Source organism: Sinohyriopsis cumingii, chromosome 4, assembly GCF_028554795.1.
Source record: "Sinohyriopsis cumingii isolate HCF-2022 chromosome 4, ASM2855479v2, whole genome shotgun sequence".
Lineage (NCBI taxonomy): Eukaryota > Metazoa > Mollusca > Bivalvia > Unionida > Unionidae > Sinohyriopsis > Sinohyriopsis cumingii.
This window is the reverse complement of record NC_142964.1, coordinates 90723994-90739309: the sequence shown is the minus strand read 5'-3', so window position 1 is coordinate 90739309 and position 15316 is coordinate 90723994. Positions and strand designations below refer to the sequence as shown.

Sequence of the window (15316 nt, the reverse complement as noted above, 5' to 3'; positions counted from 1 at the left end):
TATTTCATTTTTAATTCTCCATGTACCCCAACTCTCGTCCGGACTAGTAAACTCGGCTACGTTTTTCTTGTACTTTACGTCTATATAAAATGAATCAACGGCTACTCTAACCGCGGTGTCAGGAAATCTATTTATCATCGAGAATAAATTAATAGCGGCATAACCCAGCATAGACGCCCTCAAATGCGGGTATGCCGGGCTGTCTCCATCGCTGTAGGTAACAACTGTACCCAACCTCGTTCCATTGGACAAGAAAGCTGTTTTGCAGTTCACGTATCTATTTTTTGCCACTGCGTCCTTGATTACGAAATCATATTCTGCGTCATCTATAATCAGCCGTGAGCAATATCGTTTGTAGTCGTGGTTTTTTCCACCTTGTGTAAACTTACCAATTATTCTTCTACCGAGATCTTTTGCCTCTCTGTTTCGTTGGTTAAATATCCTCCTGGACCATTCGATGATATATTCCTCGTCGGCATCAATGCGCTTTCTGGACTCGTCAATTATGCTATCTAGACGCTCCGGTTCTGGTAACCAGACTTCAGTCTGTGCCCGGTATGATATAATCGCGTCACTGACAATCAACGAAACTAGCATGCTACAATCAATCATATACCGTAGCAGCGCTATTGGCAGCCACTTCTTTTCAGCCATGTGTCTACCGATCCAAATATAGCAACAGCGATGGAGTCCTGCCGCGAATTCAAATGATACTATGCGAGCGAATCCGGTTAAATCAAAATCAGGCAGTGGTCCATTAATAGCAACACGAGTCATTTCATGACTGGGATGTCCAAATCGTTTGAAATACTCAGCGGCGGATCCATACCCGAGAAAACTCGCTGGATAACAGGCAACCATATCAACGGAAATCATAGCGTCGCGGTTGTATCTAGTGTTCCATAGTCCACCGTGATAGTATTCCAAACAACTGGATTGTACATCCGGTAGAAATTCCTTGCGTGTTGGTCTCCACGCATTTTTCCTTGCTGCAACATGAGCCGCAACCGATGGAATTGTAAAACAATTTGTTAGCAGTTGTTCATCATGCTCTTCAAATTCCATGGCGGTTTTTTTCATCCTGTTGTGAAACGCTTCAGTGCGATATAATTCACCGTTTGGTCTTACAAACTGATCAAAGGTATCCGCATCGTTTTCAGCGCTGCGAAGTAACCACACTGATACAGGGTCGTTTTTACACAAGTAGGCAATAGCATCAAATAGTTTCCTCTCCGCGAGAAACCCATCCCTGGAGAATTCTTCTCCTAGGAATTCTTCGGGTATATACTTTACTGTTCTATCCCGTGGAAATATTGTGATCGCGGGCGTCCATGCGTGTTCGTTATGATCGATAATTTTGATTGGGGCTCCCTTTGATTTGTACTTTGATTCGTGTAATACTTCACCGGTTATCGTTGTAACGGTTATTGGAAATCTCAGCGATGTTTCTAATCTCGCTATGTCGCTGATGGTCGCTCCACGCTCTTTTACGGTTAGTTCCCACTGGTTGATTTTGCTACGTCGTAAATCAGTCAATTTGTTTCCTCGACATGCATTTGTAAAATGCTCTATTATTCGTTCTGCTACACAATTTATCCCCGTTGACTGTTTCATCGGTTTCAGTTTTCCGATATCAGGTTTCTTATTTAACGGGTATATTCCATAAACAACTGCTGTTTCAGGATACGCTCGTTCATAGTATGGTCTGTCAATTCCGGTTAACAACCCCGGCTTGGAGTCGCGGCTGACAGTGACTGTTCTCTTGTCGCTGAAAACTGGTTCAAATTTATCACGTATGATCCAATCGCCTGATTCCACCCGGACAATGAATTTTACTCTGAAGAAATACCTTTTACCGTCAAGTTGTGATATTATCATTGCTGCGCGGTTGTCGTTCATGGTAGCATCAACAACACCATCAATTCGAAATGTTGACCAACTATGAGATGCACCATCACGTTTGAATTCATTGATACAATCGCGTATTTTATTCAACAGGGTTTTATCGTTTATTAACGCTTTTGGTGTGTCCTTGAGGACTCTATCGAGATTGAACTTAATATTTTTCCAGGGTTTAATTACTGCTAATCTCTCAAACTCATCCATATAATTAAAACAAGTATTTAAATGAAAGAATATAGTATAATGAATCACTGCAAATGGTTGATGATTGGGTCGACAACCCCGTGCAATAAATCATGTAGAGGTGAATTCTGCGGGTATCATTTACAAAGCGTTCGTAATGGTTCTCTTGACCCCCTCCCGTGCTTGGTTTGTCACGTCGGTGTAAGAGGAAAATCGCAGTTGTGTATTAATTGTGGCGGAAAGCGATACAGGGAACTAAAACGCTATTATGACAAGCGAATTAAAAACGCCGTCATTGACCCCACCGCCGATTTCGTCATTAAAACCCCCCAAGACTACGTTGAAAGATTCATAATTAAACCAAATAATAAATTAGACAAGTAGTATTATTATACAAATGGACCAAGAATTTCAGCCGCATCCCCTGGTCGTCAATTACGAGGCATCTCGCGACGGCATTGTTAGAAATCGTAGACTGAAGAAGCCGGTTGGTACCGTAAGTAATCAGGGGTATTTGATGTTTGGTGCCGGAAAAAAGAAGTATTATGTTCACAGGATTGTATTTGAAGCATTCAACGGATTAATCGAAAATGGGCTTGTGATTGATCATATTAATAATAATAAGACTGATAATTCTCTTGCAAACTTGCAAGCTATCTCGCAAAGTCAGAATACCAAAAAAGGCCAAACCGGTAAATACCCAAAGAAAGCAAAACCCGTAAAGTCATTTGATACAACAACTCACGAGGAAAAAATATTTCAGTCGATGAATGAGGCAGGAAAATATTTTGACATTTATATCGCCTCAATACGATTTGTTGCAGAAGGAATACAGAATTCAGCGATCTCAAAAAAGACCGGACATAGAATTCGATTTTCATATATAACAGAAATCAGCGAGTGATGAAGTCACCGGCGCCTATGGCGCTGACGAGGTCACGTCTAACGAATTATTAAACACCTTCGGAATTGATACACGGGGTTTCATTTTTCTTTTTATTTAAAAACAAGATGTTTTATAAGAATAATGAATATCGAAGACATCAATAATATATTAGCCGAGATTTCAAAATTAAAAAATCAAGGAATTGAATTATCTGATGGTCTCGACAGTGAAAAAATATTATCCGATTATGAGATTATTAACGAACAGTCGAAACGGGGGCGTTTTACCCTGGCCCGCGAGTATTTTTTCATAAAACGATTACAACATACGATCAATGAAAACTTGTACCACAATGACGCAAATGCATTCATTGGACTATTCACTGCCGTTGAAATAATACGAAAAAAACTCGGACGTGTTTATGAACGACGCCGGGAGATTTCTAGTAAGATCAAAAACATTAGAAGGATTATAGACGAAAACTCCGGCGAGAAATTAGAAATTGCTTCGCAATTGCAATAATGGTAGGTGAATCACTCACTACTCGGCTAGCCAGAGAGCGGCTAGCGGCGCTTAAAAAGTTCATACCGTTACGGGACAGGGTCCGAGAACAACTTCAAACGCGGCAGCAACTACAAACCGATTTTACTGTTGGAAGCGAACAACTCTTTGCCCCGGTAACTAAAGCGACCAAAGATGTTACGGCGGCAACTGTACCCGTCCTCGATGCGCTTGAAAAGATAGCGGCAGAGACAAAACAAACAAAAAGGTCTTTAGAAACACTCCCTGCGAAAATAGCGGCTGCTACAACACGGAGGCCACCACCACTCGCTATAACCGAACCACAAGAACCTTATGTTACAATGGCCGACGAGGAAGAACTAGGTGCTACTGCGAAAGAACCAGAAGAAGAAATACCGGAAGAAGAAATACCGGAAGAAGAAATACCGGAAGAAAAAGAGGGGAATATACCCCGTATTGTACTCAAGAAGAGCACAATAGATCAAATTAGAGGCTTCAGCAACAGGGAAGAATTAATTAATTTTGCTGCCAACAATTTTGCTAAGAGCATACGAGATAAGAAGCATATCAATAGCGGTTACGAGAAAAATATAAAGTCGTTAAAAGACTGGGCAAGAATAGTGTATTTAGCGAGTAAACATAAAGATGCATTACCACATCGTAGTAAATCCGATTACGACGCATTCCACAAGGAAGTTAAGAGTATAACACCAAAAAAAGGAAAAGGATACTCTGTTGGTAAAGAATCCTACGGCGTTACCTGTCCTGGTAGTGTTCTCAGTGATATATCACGGCTAGAGGTACTAATTGGAGGAAAACGAGCCGGAAATAACTCTCCGGAAATAATCAATGAGGCCGCTGATATTTGCAAGCGTTTATTTGCAGGCGGTATTATGGACATTAATGCATATCGAACGCTCATAGACGAACTCGTGGATGATTAATTGGAAAACCGGTGTTTTTATAATAAAGATGATCATACACTACAACCACAATAAACCAGTACTCGTCTACGTGGTAAACTCGCGATTGCCTGTTTACCGCGCGTACTATGGAGATGGTCTCGGTAGCACCATTGCGGGGTTATTTACAAGAATGGCTCCAAAAGTAGCGCCGTTAGCCAAACAATTAGGAATGAAGGCTATTGATGTTATTCGTGATAAGGGAATCAGCGCTATTGGAGACGTTGCCGGAAAGGCGCTTTCAGCCGCGCGGGACAAACTAATGTCGTTGGTGAGGAGAAAAAAGCAAAAACCACCGGTGATGCCATCAACGACAGTGATGCCTGCGAATGTCAGTAAAGTGATAAATAACGCCGTGGAAGAAAAACTAGCGTCGTTGGTAAACAATAATCAAGATGACATCGCAAACATAATAGCGGGAAGTGGTTTAAAACCACGACGATGATTTAGATGCATCAGCGTATTATTAAATAAAATGTTTAAACGAACAGCTGACCCGGCGTTTGATATGGACGCACCAGTGCACAAGGATGATTCTGTCCGTAATTATCAATTTTATTCCTATCATGCAGTACAACCCGACATACGATCGCGAATTGAACTTCAAGTCCATGATACCAGTAAATATTTTTTACCGTGTGAAGCGTTTATTGAAATCGAAGGAGAACTTGTAACAGAGGCCGATACTCCTGCTGTACCAGCACCGTATCCAGATGGTACCAAAGTTGGCTTAGTCAATAACGGCGTAATGGCGCTGTTTGAGAGCGCAAAATATCTCATTGACGGGCGAGAGATCGAGTCTATAGAACGCGATGTTGATGTTGCTACAACAATAATCGGGCTAGCAAGATATTCAGACGATTATACAAGATCAGCGGGTCCATCTATGATGTTTGCAAAGGATACTAGAAACACTGCTGGAAACTCGCAATTTGTGGTAAGACGACCAAGAAATAATGCTAATAACAATGATGCTGATGTTGAGAATATGATTATAAACAGCGATCCTAATTTTAACATCGGAGCTGCAACACGCATATCAATGTTAACAGGGGCGCGTAGATCTTTCTCATGCGCGATTCCACTGCATCATATATTTGGATTTTGTAGGAACGTGCGAAAAGTTATCTACGGAGCAAAGCATACCGTGGTGCTTGTGCGAAAAGGTGATGATAGAAATGCAATTTGGAGAATTTCAGCGGATCCTGCAAATCCAAATAATGACCCTGGTAAAGTCGTTTTAACTAAAATATTATTGTGGATGCCAGTAATGACTCCATCCATTACCACAGAGGCACGATTGCTATCCTTCATGGAGCAGGGAGGAAAATCATTACTAAGTTGGCTAACAACAACAACAGATACTAAGCAATCAAATATCAATGGTATATTCACATGGAACCTGGCATCACAACAAGGCATTTCGGCTCCGCGTCATATATTTGTTGCGTTGCAGGATATGACGAGAGTTGATAATCAATTATTCAGCCATATGATATTTGATCGATTAGGCGTTACTGACGTCTCGCTGAGAATAAACGGCCAGCAGGAACCATCCGAGGATATACAACTTAATTACGGTCAAAACCATGTCGCACGTGTGTACCATCGGTTGCTGTCATATATGAGTCGTGATCAAAACGTCGACACTGGTTTGCAAATATCACAATATGATTTCAAAGAACTATATCCGATCTATTACTTTTCGCTGGAACATCTTGATTTAACAAGACAGTCCGTCGTTGATATACACTTCCGAGCTAATGTAACTCGCGGCGTTATTGCTAATTATAGAGCTATTGCTGTCATCCTCAGCGATAAATCAATGCTGCTAGAAGGTGCTGCCGGACGAATGAGAATCGTTGATGCGCCAGTGGAAAACATGTAATTGAAAGCACAAAACGCGTTTACAATAAAATGTCGTATAGTGTCGTCAGTGTAGAGTTGACTGATGGTCAAGTCAAGAAATTACGATCAAAGTCGGCTAAACAATGCGGAACCACAATAACGCTGAAGCCGTCACAGATGGCAGGTGGTAATCATAAGATATCGTTGACGGCGCGTCAAATAAAACATTTCAATAATGCGATGAAGAACAGAAAGGGTGTTCAGGTAGATTTCTCGGCCGCAGCGATCAAAGACATGGAAAAGACCGGTGGGATATTTCCGCTGTTAGCCGCGATTCCAGCGTTGATTGCCGCGGCCGCACCAGCAGTGGCTAAGGCGGCGGCGTTAGGAGCCGTTGGTACCGCGGCGGGAATGGCATTAAAGAAGGCAACCGGGAAAGGCTACAAAAAAAAACGACCCGTGGCCGGAAAGGGTCTAAGACTACCGGGAACCCCGTATTCATGGTACTCGGGAAAGGGTCTAAGACTACCGGGAACCGTTTATTAACTCGGGAGTCAATGACTCCTGAGTCTATGACTCCAATGTCTAATTTTGATTTAATAGACGCCGCAAACGCGCTAGCGATAAAAAACTTCAGAGGTGTTTTTATGAGGGATCAATTACCGGCGGCACCAAGGAATATTGAAACCGGCATAATTAACCTCGATGGGTCCTCCGGAGCGGGAACTCATTGGGTTGCATACGCGATTGATCCGCGTGCGATCGTCTATTTTGATTCATACGGGTTAGCCCCGCCGAAAGAGTTCATGCGGTATATCCGGGCGTGTTCAGCCCGGGCGTGTTCGGCCCGGGTTTTTTATTCCACGCTGCCAACACAGCGATTAAGCGACCCACCGATATGTGGCCGCGAGGTATTGAACGTACTTGCGGCGATTTCATCATCGCGAAAACCACCTCATGTGGTTGTAAACGAATACACTAGTGGGGTCGTAGAAGCTCAACGGATTTTAGAGAATAACATTTACAATAATAATGATTGATATCTGGGGACGACCGGTTTCGGCGCTGAAAAAGCCCACGGAAACGCCCGCCACCGATGACATAAAAAAACTAATTGAGGATGAAATCGCTGATACGTTGAACTTAACCAGTGTTGACCCAGATGAAATAGTTGTATTTCAAGACCGCCAGGGTAAATTGAAATCCAGTAATGTGTCGCTGGATGACGTTTTAATACGACAGCGTGATACCGCCGAGGACACTATCGCGCTGTATACCAGCGACGGACGACTCAAACCGGGTGAATCCATCTTGACGATAAATGGAAAAATAAGTACACTTGGCGACAATTATATAACCATGTCAAATTCGTTAAAGGGTTTACGTAGTGAAATTAAATTATATGAAGAACGGATCGTGTTGACGCTAACGCATTTCGACGATGTGCAACACATTGTCAATAGTTTTTTTCGGGGACCCCCGACGGCAACCGAACCAAATCTTGCAACAATAACAAATGCTATTTCGGAACTTATGGCGCTGTCGGCCAATTTACCACCGTTGCGAAAAAATGTTAACAGGATCGATGACAACTTTGATAAATTCTTTGGTAAAAAAAATACCAAGCCGGATGAGATTACAATAACTATAAATGATATCACTGCGTATGGACAGAGAATAGAAACAATCAAAACTGATGTTGCAACGAACAAAAGGAGTGTAGACGTGCATGAACGGGAAATAGGAATAATCGGCGCTAATGTTGCAACGATCATAAATAATGTAGACTCGCATGGACGGAAAATAGAAACAATCAAAACTGATGTTACAACGATCATAAATAATATGAGCGCGCATACACAGGAAATAGGAACAATCAAAACTGATATTGAAGCGAACAAAAAGGGTGTGGACGCGCATACACAGGAAATAGGAACAATCAAAACTGATGTTGAAGCGAACAAAAAAAATGTAGACGCGTATTGGCGGGGAATAGGATTAATTAAAACTGATGTTGCAGCGAATAAAAAAGGTATGGACGTGCATACATATGAAATAGAAACAATCAAACTTGATGTTGCAGCGAACAAAAAAAGTATGACCGAGAATACACGGGAAATAGAAATAATCAAAACTAATGTTGCAGCGAACAAGAATAATATAGACGCGAGTTGGCGGGGAGTAGGAATAGTTATAACTGATGTTGAAGCGATTAAAGACAGACTACCGAGAATGGCAGAGCAACTCGAAAAAATAAAAACCCCTCATGAGAACATCATCAACACAGTATACACAATTCGGCATGGATCATTCGATTGGACTCTTACACAGAATACAGTAAATATCACCGCAACTGTTAAGGGCATTTATCGACTGACACTGGTTTCAATGATGCAGTTTAATATATTATCGTCGAGTTCATCCGGGTTTAACAATACAATATCAACAATTATAGACAAGGACGCAACTGAACCGTTTACAATTTATGCCGTTGATGGAAATTTAACCAGGGCAAACATTACATGGTATGTGGAATTTGTAGCGAATCTAAGTAATTAAAAACACTAGCTCTTTTAAAATAAAAATGACCACCAAGGAAATTGAATCAGAGGTATCACCGACGTCACATCAATATCGATTCGATACCGCAAAAGAATTTTCCGCGAACTTGAAAACGCTTTCCGAACAATACCGTGCAAAAATAAAAAAATACCGTCGTAAAATAACCGCCATCGACGCGGTCGTGTACTCGGTATCGGGTATAGTAGCTGGCGCCGGTGTTATTTTATCCACGGTGACCACGATAACCCCGATCGCTGTTCCAATCGCTGTCTCCGCGATGACAACAGTTGCTGGAGTTGCCAACGCAATCACTAGGAAGATATCATCGTGTTTTCAGAAAAAACTCAACGAGTATACAGTAAAACATCAAATAGTATCCGACGCATACTCGAAATTATCCGGGTTGATCTCGTTATCGATTGATAATTTGTTCGTATCCGATGTTGAATTCTCCACGATGGTCCAGTTATATAGCTCCGCGATGTCAAAAATCGAGGATTTTCAACTGGAAGCCGAAACCACCTGGTTGTTAAAATTAGACACTAAAAACAACGAATAATAATAATGTCGCTGAACCCCGAAGGGTTTCAATTACTTCAGCGGATCGCGGAGAACACCACTCCGGTACAAACAAATATGATATCGATAACGTCAACGAAACCCGAATTTAGTGTGAACTTCCCATCGCCGGTTCCAGTGAAGGAAATAGCGCTGGCAAAATTGCGAGTATATCACAGTTGGCCTAATATCCGAGCGGACGCATTTAACGGACAACAACCTAATAACTCGCTGGTTTTTGCACGGACAAATAAACCCGATGGAACCCCAAACTGGGAGGAGGTTACAATACCAACTGGGTCATACCAAATAGAACAAATCAATAAAGAATTTCAACGCAGGATAAAATCAATCACAGGAAAGGAATCAAAAATAGCTATTACGGTTCATGAACCGACGTTATCGTCGACGATTGAAATAAGCACACCGGGGTATATGGTTGATATTTATAACAGTTCAATAAGAACCATACTAGGATGGCCTGAGAATCCACCCGCGGACACCCCCTCATCAACTATCCTCAGACACGATAACGGAGATGATGGTAGGCATATTGCTCCATACAACGTAAATATTGCATCGGTGATAGCGATCAATCTAGTGTGTGATGTTATCGAAGGGAGTTATCAGGTGGATACCAAACAATCAAATCAAGCTCAACAGGGGTATATCCTTTATTCGTTTTCACCAACAGCCCCTCCGGGATTTTTGATCATTGAGAGTCCGATTAATCCGGTCTATATGCGATGCCATGATCGGTTTTTAACGAGAATTAATTTCAGACTTACCGATCAGTCAAATAACCTAATTGATCTGCAAGAGGAGGAGTTAGTGATCACTCTGTTTGTAAGATCATAGCAGCAGGGGGGCGATGACATCGACGCGATCGTCGATGTGCTTACCGGACGCTGACGACGCTGGGGATCGGCGCGCAGAAGGTGTTAATTAAACCAAATAACGTCACCATCGTGTAGGATGGACCGACGTCGTTTTTTTTTTACTAGCGCTGATTACACCGGATCCGCTGAGTGCAGAAGTAATAATTAAGCAAAATAACGATTGGACAAAATGTCCGATTCGCCCCCCCTGCTGCTATCTCAGTACAAATTTTTTCATCACAACGTTGGTCCCGAGTGGCAGAGTTGTCTAAAACGCTCACCGTTACGAATCATCGCCATCTCAACTCTCTGCGTGGGTTGGAGTCTCAGGTTCGGCCAATGTGGGTATGTGAGAAAGCTTGCAATTAGCTTCTCGTGGGTCTGTGATTATTCCCGGGGTTTTCCCGGGTTCTTCCTTAACCATTTATACTGGCCGCCATGTATAGCCTAACTTGTGCTGAAAAATGGCGTTAATCCCTATAGCAAGAGCAACAACAAGAATAACAACAAAAATTCATCACGACTTAAAGGTAATGACACATACAAAGAGAGTGAGGTATTTGTACTATTTTATTGTATCAATACCAACAATACAGAATCATGCAAAACAATCTTCTTTTTTTTGTATTGCAAGACTGGACCAGCCTACATGCTAACGCTTGAAGAATTCTCCAGCTCACCCTACATCTCTCCGGTCCGTTTTCTCTATCTCTTCATAGAATCTCTCGAGCTAATCCATTTTGAATGATTTGGCATTCAGCAAAGTTTCTGCCAAATTGTAAGAAAACTGCGTGATAAGCTTCCGCTGCTTAAAGCTGCATTTCCGGCCAAAACCAGTTTTTAAAATAACACCAGTTATCAGTGTGCGTCAGTCACGTGAAATCGGTGCCTGGTTTGGTTGGTCCGAGCCCTCTTCAATCTGATTTTTTTACAGGACGTTTTGCCCAGTTGCACGCTGAGCGTAGTGTGATCGACAGTCATCTTACAGATTCACGGCTATTTAAAACAAGTCTTTGAGTTAAAAATCATCCTAGATGTTTTGTTTGTTTCGTTTTTAGGAGGTTACAGAGATGCAGAATAACAGTGGTATTAATTACACTTTGTTCTGTGAAGACTTTGGAAAACGAGATTCACTTTGCCCAGGTTATAGTCATGTCTGGTGCTAAGATGATAATTTGTTTTTAAATGAGCTTGTTACACTTGCTTCATTTAGGGCATGTTTTGCCATACAGGTGGGGTATACACAATGCATTTTCTAATGCTAATTTACATATAACAGGTTGCTCAATATTTCGCGATAAAATAGAAGGTAACTTATACTTGCTTTCTGCTAAAGTGGCGACCTACAGTTTCGTATTTTGCATAGCGTTAGATTCTTAAAGAAAAAAAAATCACAGGTTTTCCTCACTGATTATACTGGCTATTTAGAAAACACCTTGCATGTCGTAGGTATTGGTAAAAAAAAAAAAAAAAAAAAAAATTTATTCACTTTATTCTGGTGTATGATGATTTGGTGTATTACGGATTACAGAGTAATGGGTGTATTATGGATTCCAGAGTATACAGCTTAGCCCTACTTCCGATGTGCGTCTCTCAAAAAACTGCTCGCTCTTTTTGCCCATTTTTACTTCCTGGACTTCTGAGGTAAATTGTAAAAAAGCAATAACTGTTTTACATTTTATAATTCGTTCACTGAAATTTAATAAACTGGTATTGCCTACTCTAGCAAAATTCGTTTTCCCTATTTTAATAATTGCTAAAGATGCTTAGACTAACTCAGGCTGATTTTTTGCGCATGGGATCGGTCATTTTGGTTAGCTGTATGCTAAGATCATGTACACTTTCCACAAGCACAATATCTAAATAATGTTCAGCCACAATACATGCAAATAAAATAGAAGTATTCCAACATTCTCTCCACTGTGTTTTAATGCAAACAACTTAACCTTATAGATGTCACTCTCTCAGAAGTTCGTAGTATCCGAAGAGCGCCCCCTTAATAAAATCTGCACAAAAGGAAACAGACTGTGGAAAAAGGCAAAGTTGTCACTATTTTTATATAACTGAAGAATTTTTTGAAAAGTCAAAGATGTCGTTATTTTTATATAACAGAAGATTATTTGAAAATCAGTTCTGAAACGCGAATTTCAAAAAGTGACTCTAAATTATGAACATATAGATTAAAAAATCCGTCCTTTCAGTATTTACGACAAGGCGAAGATCGAAAAAATTCTAGTTTCATCTTCTGATTTAAATTTCAAAGATTAAAAACATATATAAAGAAATGTCTCTCTTTCCACCTTCCATCTTCACATTTTCATGAAAAGACAAAATATAAAATCGTTTTCCTTCATTTTACGTGCCATATTACTGTCTTTGAAGATGAAAACATGAAAGATTGAAACATTATCCATCAATTCATGTGCCTCTTTCAAAGATGGAATAAGTAATATGTTGGACAGACCAGAGTATTTGATTTCCAGCATCTTAGTGCTGCCCTCTGCAGGTAGTCAGTACATTTCGTGACAAAAGTAATATGGACATGAAAGGAAAGATTCACATCGGCACAAAGAAAATCTGTGACAAACCATTATGAATGTTATATGCGTGTCCAATAGACATTATAACGAGAGAGAGAGAGAGAGAGAGACTCACCGCATCTGTGTATATCGGTAATGGTTTACAGGGATTTACTGCAATCAGCAGGTCCTGAATGTACGTCTGAAAAAAAGATTAAATGAAATGATACACTGCTGTCTGCAACAGATGGTGTTCCAAATTACTCTTATGAATGAAGTACAATTTGCTATTAATGTTCCTAAAGATAAAAGGAGAGAGAGAGAGAGAGAGAGAGAGAGAGAGAGAGAGAGAGAGAATATGGCAAGATACCATTGATAAATTTGTGTCTCATTGATGATACTGTTGCAATTTTGAAAATTATCCGTGCATGTATTGCTAATCTTCAACGGTCTTAAAAAAAAAGATGTAATAATTATTTCTGATATAAAGTATCGTATGACTATTAGAATCAAATACATCTAATAATATTTTAGAAGTTGTCTGTTAAGCCAAGCTATTTTTTTATACAAAGCACATTTTACATGCATTGTTCAGGATAATAACAAACCTGTGCTTTATCGAATTATATATTGATACATAGTCTATCGGTAACATTTCAGGAGAATGTCATTTGATCTTTCGCCATAAAAAATATAATCACATTCGATCATTACATAGCATGCAATACACAATCCTAGTATTTTTTGGGTCGACACTTACTCTACATGAATGAGAGTCGACAGATTTTTCGTTTACTGAAAATTTCACAGGAAATGGCGGAAATATTTTGAAGTTGTGACGATCTGAATTTGTACATGGTATACAATAGCTAGATAAAGGACATGAGGTCTAAAGGTCCGACAGGCTAATGGTGCGGCTGTAAATCGAGTGATACCACAAATCACACACGGGATTGAACAGAATTTTAATACAGTTATTGCAAAATATTTCCAAACTCTGTCTAGTAGTTTTGGAGAAGTTTTAATTTTGTTGTTCATTTTCTTTTCAAAGGCATTTCCGGTAATATGTGATGAGACCACATTCTGTAAAAGTACCATGTCTTCGTGCCAGAGGCTTTCTGACGTCAGTTTTACTGAACAACGGTCAGTGACCCAACTTACATGAATCTGTTTCAAATGTAACATAGTTCAAGTCATTTTTAGGTGAAGATATCGTTTCCTTGTTTTAAACACTTTCTTTTCTTTGCGCTATTCATTACCGGGTAGTTGCCATCAACTTGTATTGTTAGGTGTGAGGGTACAAAAAAGTCAACGAGTTGTGATAACATTTATCCAGGTGAGAAAAGTCTTGTGTTTGACAACAAAATGATTGCCAACATTCCAGTACACCATACATTCATCTAGGGAAAATAATGAAATTATATCGAATGCCAAATGTATCTTAATAGTGTCTCAACAAAATGGAGAAATTCGAAATTTTTATTTGCGCAGACTATATCCAGGAAATATATGTTTTTCTTCTGTTATGAAAATGAGCATCAGAAATATGTCATCTGTGTATGCGTGCGTGCAAGTGTATGTGTATGTGTGTATTGTGTTTGTATGTGTGCTTGCAATTGTATGCATGTAGCAGCAGGGAGGGCGAACAGACCACTTGGTTGAAATATAATTTGCTTAAAACAAAACATCATACGAAAAAAAGTATGTACTTTGTTCACATATATGAGGTTGCGCCCTCCCTGCTACTATTAATTTATCCAAATATTTTATCAAGACCCACACGATATCTTGTTCTAGGATCATGTAAATTTATTGTTATAAATCCATGCGGAGTAACTTGCGCTCGTAAAAAGAAGTTTCTAAATTTAATTATATCCATGTCACCACCACACCAGGTCTGATGAATATTTCGTAACGTATGAGTATAGACTCCATTAAACACAACTAAAATATTACAGTTGTCTCTGATCACTTTTGGTATTTGTGTGTATCGTTGAGTAACATAGATCACATCAGTGTTTTTATGTCTACCTCGAGAAAAAATCCTAGCAGGATTTGATGGTTTGTCCAGTATCACATCATCGTATACAACCAAATTATTAATAAATCCGTCTATGGAATATACTGATGGTGCTTCATCAACGTCGGTTAAAAACTCGATAAAGCCCTCATTCAATAATCTTGCGTTTTCATTAAAATCTTTAAGCACATCATAACATCGTTGATCATCAACTGATGGTGCTACCAAATATAACTTATCACATTTTACCCATCTCATTATAAGATTAAGTAACAATTGTGTCTTTCCACTTCCAGATAGTCCTATTATTATCATCCTAATCGAGTTCGGTAACGCAGGATAGTGTTTGACAGATTCTCGTTTTCGAGTCGCTGAGAAATCAATTATATCCATATTATATAAATACATGAATCTATATTGTTTAAGCTGTAGAACTAAAACCCCAACTAATGATCTATCCACGGTTACAACAAAAA

General features: G+C 39.9%; 1 protein-coding gene across 1 annotated transcript in view; it reads right to left on the bottom strand.

The window, feature by feature from the left end:
* The window catches only part of LOC149801656 (chitin synthase chs-2-like), a 152781-nt gene that overhangs the window by 89428 nt on the left and 48037 nt on the right, over positions 1-15316 (bottom strand). Inside the window, exon 2 of the mRNA XM_089956824.1 lies at positions 12957-13022. Coding sequence (XP_089812950.1) covers positions 12957-13022 — 66 coding nt within the window. The remainder of the gene's footprint in view (positions 1-12956; positions 13023-15316) is intronic.